Consider the following 12,969-nt stretch of genomic DNA (forward strand, 5'->3'; position numbering starts at 1 on the left):
GAACAGTTTACCTAAAAACAAAGAATATCTTATTTGTACATGTTAGAACATGACCAGTGTCCTATTGAGGAATCAACATTATTTGAAAACCTTAACACCTGTCTAGCTGTAGTATTAAAAATTGTAGTAGGAAATTTTTAAAATTTGTTTTGGATGTACAAAACTAAAGGAAAAAGGCATTATAGCTTAGTTTCCTCAAGTGAAATAAAAATGGCCTCTCAAAGTGAATATTTTATTGCTAAAATATGAAATGTTATTTTGGAAAAATAAATGATTCTTCATCTTCTACCTCTCAGAAGGATTAAGTATATCCAATAGTAATTAAACTATTTGTCAGCCCATTTTTGAGCATCCAAGTACTTGACATAATTTGGCACAGTATACAAATTCTGTGTATTTGACAAAGTAAAGAGACTAAGATTTGGCAGTAATGTAAGTCATGTTTTACACTTTTAATTTCCATTTTCTTTTGAAAATAGCTACATTAACACAGCCGTGTTTTGGGCTCAATCCTAATCATCTTCAAGTTTTTTAAAAAGTTAAGTCAACTTTGCCATCTTTGATTTATCAAACTAAATTCCACTTATGGTATTTGCTAAAAGAAAAATGTGTCCAAGAAGAAATGGCTTTACATCATCCCCTGATAGTTTCAAACACAGTTAACTAGCATAATGAACTATCAATATTCACACCCCTTTTAAAAGATTGTCCTAAAGATTTTAATTCCTCATAGGTTTAGATTTGCCTACTACACACAACATATACAGAAACTTTTCTGTAAATTGCAAAAACTAAAAAACTAATGGGTGAAAATAGTGGAATTCAAGAAGAAATTTCACCTGCAGATATAAACTGAAGTTCTCTACCCCAGCAGAAACAGTAGTTCATCCTGTTAACTAGCTGTATGATCCAAGTATAGGAAGAAGCAAGTTAGTAAATCATCTTTCACCTAGAAAGTTCACGCTTTTTTTGAGGCTTCTATATCCATTTTTTCTCTGCCTTGGGGCAGTTCTAATTTCCAGACAGCTAGCTTCTGAATCTGCTATAACCACATATGTGATCCACTGCTTGTCATTTTCCATGAAGACTTCACATGGACTAGAGAAAGGAAGACAGGACATTCAACTAAAATCACCAAGCTGGCTTTAGTGTTTTGCATAACCTGTGGTTCTCATTTAGCTTATATTCATCATCATCAAGCCACCAAAAATCTGCTAAAAACCATACTATACCTAATACAAATGTGTATTCTTTCTAGAACAATTGCTTTTACATCTGTAAACTAGTTAGGCTATTTTATCCTAAGTGACGGACCCTTACAAAATTCATAATAACCTGGATTATTTTCTAACATGAGTCAAACTGCATTAGACAAATTTCATTCAAGTGTGCTATAATATAACCCTGATAAAAATTCTTAAGGACTCAGGGAAGACATACATGTACTCTGTGGTTCTCGTGAGAATGGTTCCTGTGGAAACTGGATGGCATCAGCGGTCTACAGCCACCACCTTTCACAGAACCTATGCGGTAACCTACAGCCTCAATCAGAGCATGCACATTTCACAAATGAATGGTATGTTCACCTCACAGCAATATGATCTAACGCTAACTCCTAAGAGGATTACATGTCTCATTCCCTCACAGTGAACATTGTTAAAAACGAAAAAAAAAAAACAAAAAACAAAAAAAACCACGGCAATGTTCAAACAAAACATAATTCATATGTTTCTGATGAAACACTGCTACTAAAAAAGAATCAAAGAAATTCTAGGTAATGAATCTTTAGCTTTTTTTTTTTTCCTCTTTTTTCTTTAATGGCTGCATCTGTGGCATGTGCAAGTTCCTGGTCCAAGGCCTGAAACCGAGCCACAGCTGTGACCTATGTCCAAACTGCAGGAATGCCAGATCCTTTAACCCACTGTGCTGGGCCGGGGATCAAACATGAGCCTCCCTGGTGACCCTACCTGCTGCAGTCGGATTCTTAACCCACTGCACCATGGTGCAAACTTCTACAGCATCTTTTCTAAATCCATGCCCTACCCTTACGAAACAATGAATGATTTCTTCGTATTAAGCCTTAATGCATGTTCTACAACTGTATTTCCTACAACAAGAATGTTGGTATTTCCTTTATGTTTTGGTTACACTACATTAAAAGGAGAGGAAATGTTTGTTTGATTCTATCGCTTCAAATACAGGCCAATGACCAAGGCAATGTCTGGAAAAAAAAAACCAAAACACTTTAATTTTTAAGACAACTGCAAGCACCTCAAACAATGGATTATTGTTACATTTGTTATCTTTTTTCACAATCTAGTTATTGCAGAGGCATATGGATAAATGTTAATGGACGAAGTCAAGAAAAACGAGGCACCTTGAGGAATGTAAAATTAAAAAAAAGACGACATTCAATCCACTGATTTCTAAAAGAGGCTAAATGCACCTCTATATATTACATTCTAAAATTGTATTGCCTACTATGGTTTGTGTCCTGGATTCTACAATTTTAAGGAAATGCATAAACAAAATCGTGTGCAACCTGCAAAGGGAAAATCATTTTCTCAAATTCAGTGCATGGAAAGAATGAAAGAACTAGTAAAATTTGTTGTAGCCACATACAAAACTGACTCTGGAATGAATGCAATCACTGTTACCTCTAAGATGTTAGTACTGTGCCCACTGCACTGCAAACTGTACATACCCTATCTTGGTTCTAGACAAACATGAGCGAGCTTGACCAAAAATATATAAATGTATTTTCATTCCACACACTGAACATGTTTCTCTTGTCCAATTTAATCTATGTAGAGTTTAACTTACAGTGCTTGGAGGAGGCAACACCACATGGTACCAGGCCACCACATTTTTATAGTGAAATTGCTTTTTCCTTAAAAGTATTTTTAATTAAAATATGCAAAAATACGAATGGGAGTGCTAAACTACAATACGGATTTTAGAATGAGAAGCATGTCTTTTCTTTCTTTAAAGTGCCATGTAGGGAATGACATAACTCAGAGCCATTTGTTTGAAATTCAATGCAAAAAGACTGTCATGGAATGAAAAGTTTGCACAACTCCTCAGAGCAGTTAAAGTCTGTTACATGCAACTTAGGCTACAAAGCACTCAAGACTGAGTAGCTTTTCTGAAATTTGAGTCCCCATCCCATATTTAATGGAACTTAACATTTACAGGGTGCATTTACATACACTATAATACAGGAATGATGTCCCTTTGCCAGAAGATAAAATTGTACATTTCCTTGCTATTTCTTGGTTCCAACTTGATAATTTCTTAAGATTGTAAATTATATAGTACTCAGCTAAAATATTTCTTCATAAATAGTTACAAAACCTGCCAAAACACAAGAAGGAAAGTATTTTTCGTTCAAAAAATTGACATTTGAATGTCACACAACACAAGAAACAATGCTTAGAGACATGTTATTGTTTCCAGAAGAAAGTGGGTCAGTAAACTACTAAGCTGAAGACAAAAGACTGCCCTTCCCCAGGATCACAGTGCACAAAAAGCAAAATGTCAAACGACAGTACCTCAAAGCAAAATAAAGGTCTGAGGATGAAGCCAGCTCACTTGTAATCCTGTTAAAGAACGAGAGTCCCCCTGTAGGGCCAATGCATTGGGCATGTGCCAGCTCAGAATGCTCCTGCAGAATCTGCTAAGAATTCAACCAAGGATGCCGAAGGCATTCGCCAGCTGAGGCTCGTTTTTCTGGAACCATTTCTAACATTGGGATCAGGAAATCTGTAAACTGTGCAGCATCTTCGTGGGGCCAACCATACTTTTCCACAAGTACATCAAAGAGGCTCCAGGGCTTCAGCTTGGTGATGTGCCGAAGTTCTCCTACAGGGAAAAAGAGGCAACGTTAAGAAAGCTCCCAATCTGCATTTCTTACGATGGTCCAGCTGAGTTCTGTACAGTGGAGCAGACACCCACCTGCTCAACTTCCACACAATGACACACAAGGCCAGCTCTCCCACAAGCAATGTTGAAATGGATACCTGACTGCATCCCATTCAAGCAAGCTTGATGAATAGGGGTTCATTTGGAAGAGTTCATTTGTATCAGTTCTCGGTTTCTTTAAAAGTGTGCTGAGGATGCCCAGAATATTTTCATTTGCAAAGGCTGACCAAGGAACTCTCACCTCCAATTTGGGATTTTTTTTTTTTTTTACAATTTGCATATTGTTATTTCTGCAGGTTATCATGCAAAGGAAATCTATTTCTCTGGAAGAGCGCTATTCAAGGGAACATCCTGTGATGGGAGAGATATACTCCATCTGTACTTTCCAACACGGTCCAGCCCGCGTAACAGGGCTACTGAGCACTTGGAGTGGGGTTAGTGCGACTACAGAGCAGAGTTTTAATTTTGAGTCATTTAAGTTTAAATAGCCACAAGTAACCAATGGCTACATACTGGACGGCAAAGCTTTAGAGTCAACCTAAATTAAATACTGTCCACCTCTACATATTTGCTGTAAAATCTAAGTTACCAGGATATTAATTTATAAAGCCTGAAGTTATAATTTTCAAAATGTGCCAAATGCCATCTGAAAAGTGTGGGTTATAAGCAGCCCTGACGGACAAGGAGTGACTAACAAACTAGTTAATGGTCTGTGAACTGTAACAGCCTTTTTCATAGTAGGAACAAAAGCTATTTTTAAGTCAAACTGCCAAAATGATAGGACGACTGTCAGTAACAACTTGTTTTCCCCGCCTGTTACCAGTCTTCACAGGAAGTCCCACAGGACATGCCCACTGAGGGGCCTGCTGGCAGCAACCCCCCACCCCCACCCCTCAGCCCACTGCCCTCTGGGCCCAGCCGCCAGGGGCCCACACCCTCGGAGACCCAGGCACCTGACGGGAGCGTCATGCAGAGTAACTTAACCAACCAGGGCCATCTGTGCATGATGTGCACTAGCAGAGGGTCAGTGCTGTGCTTACAAAGGGCTTCTCAGGAGGCCTGGTCTACTTCACTCATGTATTCAATTCACTGTAGACACACATCCCTCCTTTCTTTTATCATAGAGAAAAATTTTTTAAAAATCACAGAAAAAATAGACAAAAATAAGAAAATAAGGGAATTCCCATAGTGGCACAGTGGAAACGAATCTGACTAGGAACCATGAGGTTGCAGGTTCGATCCCTGGCCTCACTAAGTGGGTTTAGGATCCAGCATTGCCGTGAGCTGTGGTGTAGGTTAAGACGAGGCTTGGATCCTGTATTGCTGTGGCTGTTGTATAGGCCGGCAGCTGTAGCTCTGATTCGACCCGTAGCCTGGGAACCTCCATATGCCACAGGTGCAGCCCTAAAAAGCAAAAAAATAAAAAATAATAATAAAAAATTTTCAATATCACAGAAAATAACAAAAACAAAAGGAAAAATGACCTGTGATGCCCCAGCAATGACTCTTCCTTTTGGCCTAGACTTTTTCAACAAACATTCTCCTGAATTGGTTTTTCTACTGAGTTGTAAACATTATGTACACACAATTCTCAGCAGAGAAGTCATTAGAGGCTATTTCCTGTGGAAGGTGCTATGTATAAATAAACTTCTGGCTCCCATGTGAGGTCGAGGGATGAGTTAAGCCTGGAGCCTACAGGTCAGGTGGACCTGCTCTTGAGGCAGGTGGACTTACCATCTTACAGGAGTTATGTGTTCTTTCTCATGGCAAGAAACACAATCTCCATGAGAACAAAGTACGAGCAACCACAGAATGCTCACTTCTTTAACCTGGAAATTCTAGCTCTAGGAATCCAGCCTAAGGAAATAAACCCTAGCCATCCACCCTCAACCCCAAAAATGCTCACTGCAGAATTATATATATTTACAAAACTGCACATGCTCAGTAATCAGAGAATGGTGATGAGAAAAACATCCACTTGATGAACACTATTGAATATTTCTTTCAAAGGGGGAGGATCATATGGTAGCATGTTTCGTAGCAACAAAAATCAAAACTATGTTCTACATACGATCCTAAGAGTAATTTTCAAAGTGCATGCCCTCAGATACCAGCTCTGTTTTAAGGTTACTTCTTTCTTTCTTTTTTTCTTTTTTTTTTGTCTTTTTGCCTTTTCTAGGGCCACATCTGCGGCATATGGAGGTTCCCAGGCTATGGGTCCAATCGATGCCAGAGCCACCGCAGCCACAGCACGGGATCCGAGCTGTGTCTGCCACCTACACCACAGCTCACACAGCAACACTGGATCCTTAATCCACTGAGCAAGGCCAGGGATCGAACCTGCAACCTCATGGTTCTTAGTCGGATTTGTCAACCACTGCGCCACAACAGGAACTCCTTAAGGTTGCTTCTTTCTGCATTTTCTCTAATGCAGCTCTTGATTTTACAATGACTGCTGATGTCACTAGGGCAAGGTTAGAGCAAACAAAGCATGCACATATAATACAGCAAACCACCAACTCTGCAGGGAGAGAATGTTATCAGGACCTGGAATAAACACTGTCCAGGCTTGCTGAGCACTGTCCACTCAAAACCAGGAAATCAACTCCTGAGGGCTCAGTCCTGACAACTAAACTCCATCAAGTCAGTACAAGCTTCCATGAAAAGAGAGAACCTTTACCACGAGAAGTGCCTTAAAATCTGCATAATAGCAATGAAAACAATTCGAGTCTGGACAGCTATAAGAAACCAGCCACACTATAAGCTGATAAAAACAATTCCAAAGGAGATCCTTAAATATTTAACATATTTTTGACCAGATAATCCCACACAAAAAAACTATGTGTGAGAGTTCCCTTGTGGCAGAGTGGGTTAAGGATCCAGCGTTTTCACTACTGTGGCTCGGGTCTCTGCTGTGATGTCGGTTCAGTCCCTGGCCTGGGAATTTCCACATGCCACAGAGGCAGCAAAACAAACAAAAAACTGTATGTGCAAAGATTCTGTCTGTAACAGGAAAACATGTAATACACAAAACAATTCTAAGTTCCATACTAATGCTGCAATATAACAGAATATTGTATCGCCTCTAAAAAGAACAAATATGTGATTATGTAGATAGGTGAAATAACCCTATAATGCCAAGGGGAAAAAACAAAACAAAACAAAACTCACTTCAGCCGTGATTCTATGTACAACTTTTTTTTTTGTCTTTTTATCTTTTCTAGGGCCGCTCCCACAGCATATGGAGGTTCCCAGGCTAGGGGTCTAATCAGAGCTATGAGCCACAGCAATGCCAGATCTGAGCCTCATCTGTGACCTCCACCACACCTCACAGCAACGCCAGATCCTTAACCCACTGATCGAGGCCAGGGATTGAACCTGCAACCTCATGGCTCCTAGTTGGATTTGTTTCTGCTGCGCCATGACGGGAACTCCTATGTATAACTTCTAAAGTTCAATTCCGTCATCACAACAAATGCTGTCTTATAAACAGTTGATAAAGGTTCTTAAGAACAAACCTAAGTTTCCAAACTTGTGCTGGAAACACTAAGAACAGACTTGTCTGATGGGTAAGGGCCTTGAGTCTACTCACCAACTCTGGCCCTGCCCACAACGCAAGAAACACGGCTACCTCCACTTCCACCATGTATAATACAAAACAAAGCAAAAGAACCTGAATCCATTTCCACCATGTATAATACAAAACAAAGCAAAAGAATCTGATAAAATACATTAATTTTTCAGTATCTACTCCTATTATAAAAGTAGCTTTTACTTTCACAATTTTTTCTTTTAAGAAAATATACCAAGATATGCTTTGCTGAAACAAATGTTGCCAATAACCAAACACCTGATTGTGACAGTCTTTACTTTTTAAACTGTTTCCAGTCTTTATTTTTTCTTTTTAAGGCCGCACTTGCAACATATGGAAGTTCCCAGGCCAGAGGTCAAATCGGAGCTGCCACTGCAGCTGCCTGCCTATCCCACAGCCACAGCCACACCTGATCCGAGCCACATCTGTGACTCACACCACAGCGTGCACAGTGTCAGATCCCTAACCCACTGAGTAAGGCCAGGAATCAAACCCGCATCCTCACCAAGTCAGGTCCTTAACCTGCTGAGCCACAATGGAACTCTGGGTCTTTCTTTCTTAAAGAATACTGAGTAATACTTAACCTTCTTTGAGCATCGGCTCTCACACACCAAGAGACCAGCAAGGCCAGATGGGCAGCACTGCCGCTCAGGCTTCCTAACCAGCTCTGAGGCAGAATGACCCCTGACAGATCAAGGAGGACTACCAGGGACAGGTGGGTCACAACTCGGGATGGGGATGGCTGTGCTACTCGCCAGCCTCAGGCTACAGTTTTTTTTTTTGTTTTTTTTTTATTTTAATGGGGCTTTCCTCTCTTGAGAAACAAGAGGATCTGCTGCTTTTTAGGTAATTCTGGAGACAAGTCAAAAAACATTCTAACGAGTTTCATCGCAAACATTAAAATTAAGAAGAGTGTCTCTTTTAAGGCCCGGCTCCTCAGTCTCACCCTCTTGGGCACTTTTCCTCACCATCCTACTTGGCATCACTTATCCTGACGCTGTTCTTGCATATATAGTCCTTTGGCTACACAGAAATTTCTTGCATACTTTGAAATTTCCCATTATGTTAAAGAGATCTTCGGTTTGACCCATACTATCACATATATTACCACACACTCAATGCCCTCATCCAGAATCAGAGTTTTTTTCTTTTTAAAGTTAAATGTCTCTTGGAGTTCCCGTCACGGCACAGCGGAAATGAATCTGACCAGGAACCGTAAAGTTAACTGTCTCCTCTGATACTTCCATTCCCAATATAGCAGCTTTTACTGAAATGATGTCTATTGATGGGTGGCTCGGCTCACAATTAAAGTATGCCCCTGGCTGTACCGTTTTTCCCATCTCCTGAAGGCTGGGACATTTCTCGGGTTCTTGTCTTCGTCCATTTAGGCTCTAACCACAAAATATGACTGATTAGGTATCTGATAAGTACAAGGTTATTTCTCACAGTCCTGGAGGCAGAGTGCCAGCGTGGGCGGGGGAGGGCCCTCTTCCAGGTCAGACTTGTTTCCCCACGTGGTGGAAGGGGCTAGCACGCGCTCTGGGTCTCTCTATCGGGCACCACACCTGTTCATGACTTTCTGCACCTTCCAACAGCCTCACTCCTAACACTGTCACCCTCAGGGGTCAGGAACGAGGTGGAAGGACCCAAACAGACACTCAGACCACGGCAGGACAACATAGGGACAAAATCCCCAGAAGTGCTTACTTCTATGGGTCCACAGCTTGACACACTGATCAAGACAGCTTTTCTTAACGATCCTTGGTGACTAATGTCCACATCCAAAGGCATGACTAGCAGATTAAACCTTACTAGGGTGAGCATGGTAATTACATTCCTGAGCAAAATATACAGCTCAATTTAAAAATGCCTGGCCAAGAAGTAATGCAGACTAGCAGCAAACTAGTAGTAATCATTGTCCCCTGAATCATAAGAAAGAAGATACTATTTAACTGCATTTGACTTTTTTTGTTTGTTTTTTGATTTTTAGGGCCACACCCATGGTATATGGAGGTTCCCATGCTAGGAGTCGAATCAGAGATGTAGCTGCCGGCCTACACCACAGCCACAGCAACACAGGATTCAAGCCCCATCTATGACCTATACCACAGCTCATGGCAATGCTGGATCCTTAACCCAATGAACGAGGCCAGGGATTGAACCTGCACCCTCATGGATACTAGCCAGGTTAGTTGCTGCTGAGTCACAATAGGAACTCCTGCGTTTGATTTTTAACTTTTATGCACAGACCCCACTCTTCCCCGGCCTTGGAGTGGGGGTGAAATCTGCTTCCTACTCAGGAGGATGACGAGTAGGAGAGCCTGCTGCTCAGCCCCCTCAATCTGCACTGCTTCCCAATGAGACCTATGCAAATCAATGGCAATTTTCAATTAGGCCTTTCTCTATATCAGTTCTGGCACAGAGGTATTTTAGAAAAATATTTAAATGGATACAATTAAGATCCCATTACTTCCAAAATGTATACTCACACTCTTATTGGGGAAGGTGCGCCAAAACACTTTTTTTTTTTTTTTTTTTTTTTTGCTTTTTAGGGCCTCACCCTTGGCATGTGGAAGTTCACAGGCTAGGGCTCGAATAGGAGCTATAGCTGCCTGCCTACACCACCAGAGCTACAGCAACGCCAGAACCAAGCCACATATGAGACCTATACCACAGCTCACGGCAACACTGGATCCTTAACCCACCGAGCGAGGCCAGGGATCGAGCCCGCATTCTCACTGATTCTACTCAGGTTTGATATCACTGAGCCACAATAGGAACTCCCAAAACACATTCTTAATGCACCCAATCACCCTCCCGCCTCAAATAGTGAAGTGAAAGTGATTTCATGACAGGTCCTCTTTCATAACCTTATTTCTGTGACTTAAATCAAACTAAATCCCTTATGAGTTCTACAGTAATAAACAATAATCAGGGAAAAGCATAAGTTCCAATTCCCAGTCACTTAGGGGATTTCTTGCCTAATCATCCAAAGGAAAGAAAAAAATGACTCTCCTTACCACAGTACCTCCTGTCTCTACCAAGGATGCCAGATGCACTTCACTCCGCAGGTCACCTTTAAATAAGCTCCTCAAAAAGAAGCCATGGAGGAGTTCCCATCTTGGCACAGGGGAAATGAATCCGACTAGGAACCATGAGGTTTCAGGTTTGATCCCTGGCCTCGCTCAGTGGCTTAAGGATCCGGTGTTGCCATGAGCTGTGGTGTAGGTCTTAGACATGGCTCGGGTCTCATGTTGCTGTGGCTGTGGCGTAGACCCAGCGGCTGCAGCTCCAATTTGGCCCCTAGCCCGGGACGTTCCATATACCATGGGTTCTAAAAAGACAAAAACAACAACAATAACAACAACAAAAACGAGGACCCGCACACAATTCCTAAAGCACACATACGTAACGAGGTGATCAGTGTGACAGTAAGACCCATGCAAGCACTCTGGGCACAGACAGTGGTCAGGCTGTCTGAGGAATAAGAGCGTTTATGGAAAGGCCAATGTGAAAGGCACCTTCCAGCACAAAGGATCCAGGACAGAGAGCTGTGAGCTGAAATCAACCAGCCTCCGACATCAGTTCCCCAGGCATCACTCATCAACCACCTGCGAAGGTGCCTACCAGATGGGTTCACGGAGGGGGCTCCAGTGCTGGCCCTAGGCTGGGACTCAGCAGGGGTCACCCCCTTCTGACTGCAGCTCAGACCAGGGGCAAAGCCTAGCAGGAGCGAAAGCCTCAGAGCAGCTGTCTCCATGAGCAAACCTGACCACAGGCTGCTGGCAGAGGTGCCTGCCAATAATTTGCCTGACTTCATTTCTCACTGTTCAAGGCCCCTTCTTTTGCTCCTCTTCATCTTTTCCCCTGCTGTATACAGTTCTGGTTCCTTACCAGAGACAAGGGACAGAGGAACCCAGAGCCCAGCCACCCTAAATGGCTCCTGGCTGCAGAGGAAAAGTCAGCAACAGCACAATTAAATAAAAACCCCTGATTACCTTGACTGGCTGTTAGTCCTCAGCAGGCCTGATGCTGGTGGTGGGGAACGAGGCTCCCACAGCCCACGCAGCTAGAGGAGAAGGTGCTCTGGTCCAGAGCCCTCCCAGGCCTTCTCCCTTCCCCTGAGCATGGGCATCCTCAGGCCAACACTGCTCTCTTATCTTCATGACAGATTAGGCTGCTATCTCTTGGCCACCCTCCCCGCCAAGCCTCCACTGCACAATGGTGAAGGTTACGGCGGAGAGCAGATGGTCCACCAGCCAAGTCCTCCTGGGGCCAGGCTATCTCCCACAGTCTTTGAAAACATTCTGATATGTGAAAGGAGGAGTCTGCTTTGACTAAAATAAATAGGACTCTCTGAGCCACACAATCCCAGGCTGAAATCATCCAGAACTTTTTTTCCTTGCTTCGACTATGTTCAAATAACATTTTTTGGAAACTTCCTAGCAACAGTTCCCTCTTTCAGTACTACTGTTGCTAAAAGATCATAATGCACGTAGGGTTTCCCGGTTGTAACTCTGCTTTTGCAATACCTGCTCCTACTCGGCCATGGGTTGCACACACGTCCTCTTACCTCACGTCTCCATGTACACAGGACACACCTGGAAATCACTCCAAAGACAGAGCCTCGGAGATGGCGTGACGTGACATGCCCAGTATCATAGCACAATCAAACCCAGCTCTGCCACTGAACACAGTTTAATGACAAAGCCATCTTTTTTTTTTTTTTTTGTCTTTTTAGGGCCGCACCCGAAGCATGTGGAGGTTCCCAGGCTAGGGGTCGAATCAGAGCTATAGCCGCCAGCCTACACCACAGCCACAGCAATGCCAGATCCGAGCTGTGTCTGTGACCTACACCACAGCTCTCAGCAACGCCATATCCTTGACCCACTGAGCGAGGCCAGGGATTGGACCCGCAACCTCATGGTTCCTAGTCGGATTCGTTAACAGCCGAGCCATGACGGGAACGCCCGACAAAGCCATCTTATTGCCCTTAACACTACTTGAGACTGCGTAAGAGTCTGTGGCAAGGGGACCTTTGTACCTGCTCAAGTGACTCAAAAGCCAGATTCTCAGAACCAAAATTAATACAGACCTAAAGAATGTTTTTCCTTGACAACTTTTTTTTCTGTGATGAGTTTTTAATAAGGAAATAAAAAATAACTGCATCTAATTACACATTTCACAGGTTACCCACTGAGTGGTCCCAATAATGCTGAGAGCTGTGGTCAATGGTCTCAGAGTAACTGGAGCAGGAAACCACAATCTTTGGCATGGTTTGTCCTCAGGCCTCATTCATTAACAGGGAAATGGAATTTAAAAACCTAAGACAGGACTGGGTGACTGAATATCACCACAATGTATAATAAAAGGTTATTACTCTACAAAAACTCCTTTTTCCAAAGGAAAATAAGTCAAATTGGTTCTCCAAATTTGGCTAAAGCAGGGGAGATAAG

At 42.5% G+C, this 12,969-nt stretch overlaps 2 protein-coding genes across 15 annotated transcripts in view; both read right to left on the bottom strand.

Moving 5' to 3' along the window:
- ORC5 (origin recognition complex subunit 5) overlaps positions 1-12,969 on the bottom strand; it is a 1,223,002-nt gene that overhangs the window by 1,012,218 nt on the left and 197,815 nt on the right. The gene's annotated exons all lie outside the window — the stretch shown is intronic.
- The window catches only part of SRPK2 (SRSF protein kinase 2), a 265,786-nt gene continuing 255,037 nt past the window's right edge, over positions 2,221-12,969 (bottom strand). For all 14 annotated transcript variants that reach the window (XM_084977435.1, XM_084977433.1, XM_021102580.2 and 11 more), the window contains one exon: positions 2,221-3,861. In XM_084977435.1, coding sequence (XP_084833561.1) covers positions 3,677-3,861 — 185 coding nt within the window. In that variant the 3' untranslated portion in view covers positions 2,221-3,676. The remainder of the gene's footprint in view (positions 3,862-12,969) is intronic.

The sequence above is a fragment of the Sus scrofa genome, chromosome 9, assembly GCF_054392235.1.
Source record: "Sus scrofa isolate SSC_HxYL_T2T_F1_AM1 chromosome 9, Sscrofa_HxYL_maternal_Yorkshire_Landrace_v2.0, whole genome shotgun sequence".
Taxonomy (NCBI): domain Eukaryota; kingdom Metazoa; phylum Chordata; class Mammalia; order Artiodactyla; family Suidae; genus Sus; species Sus scrofa.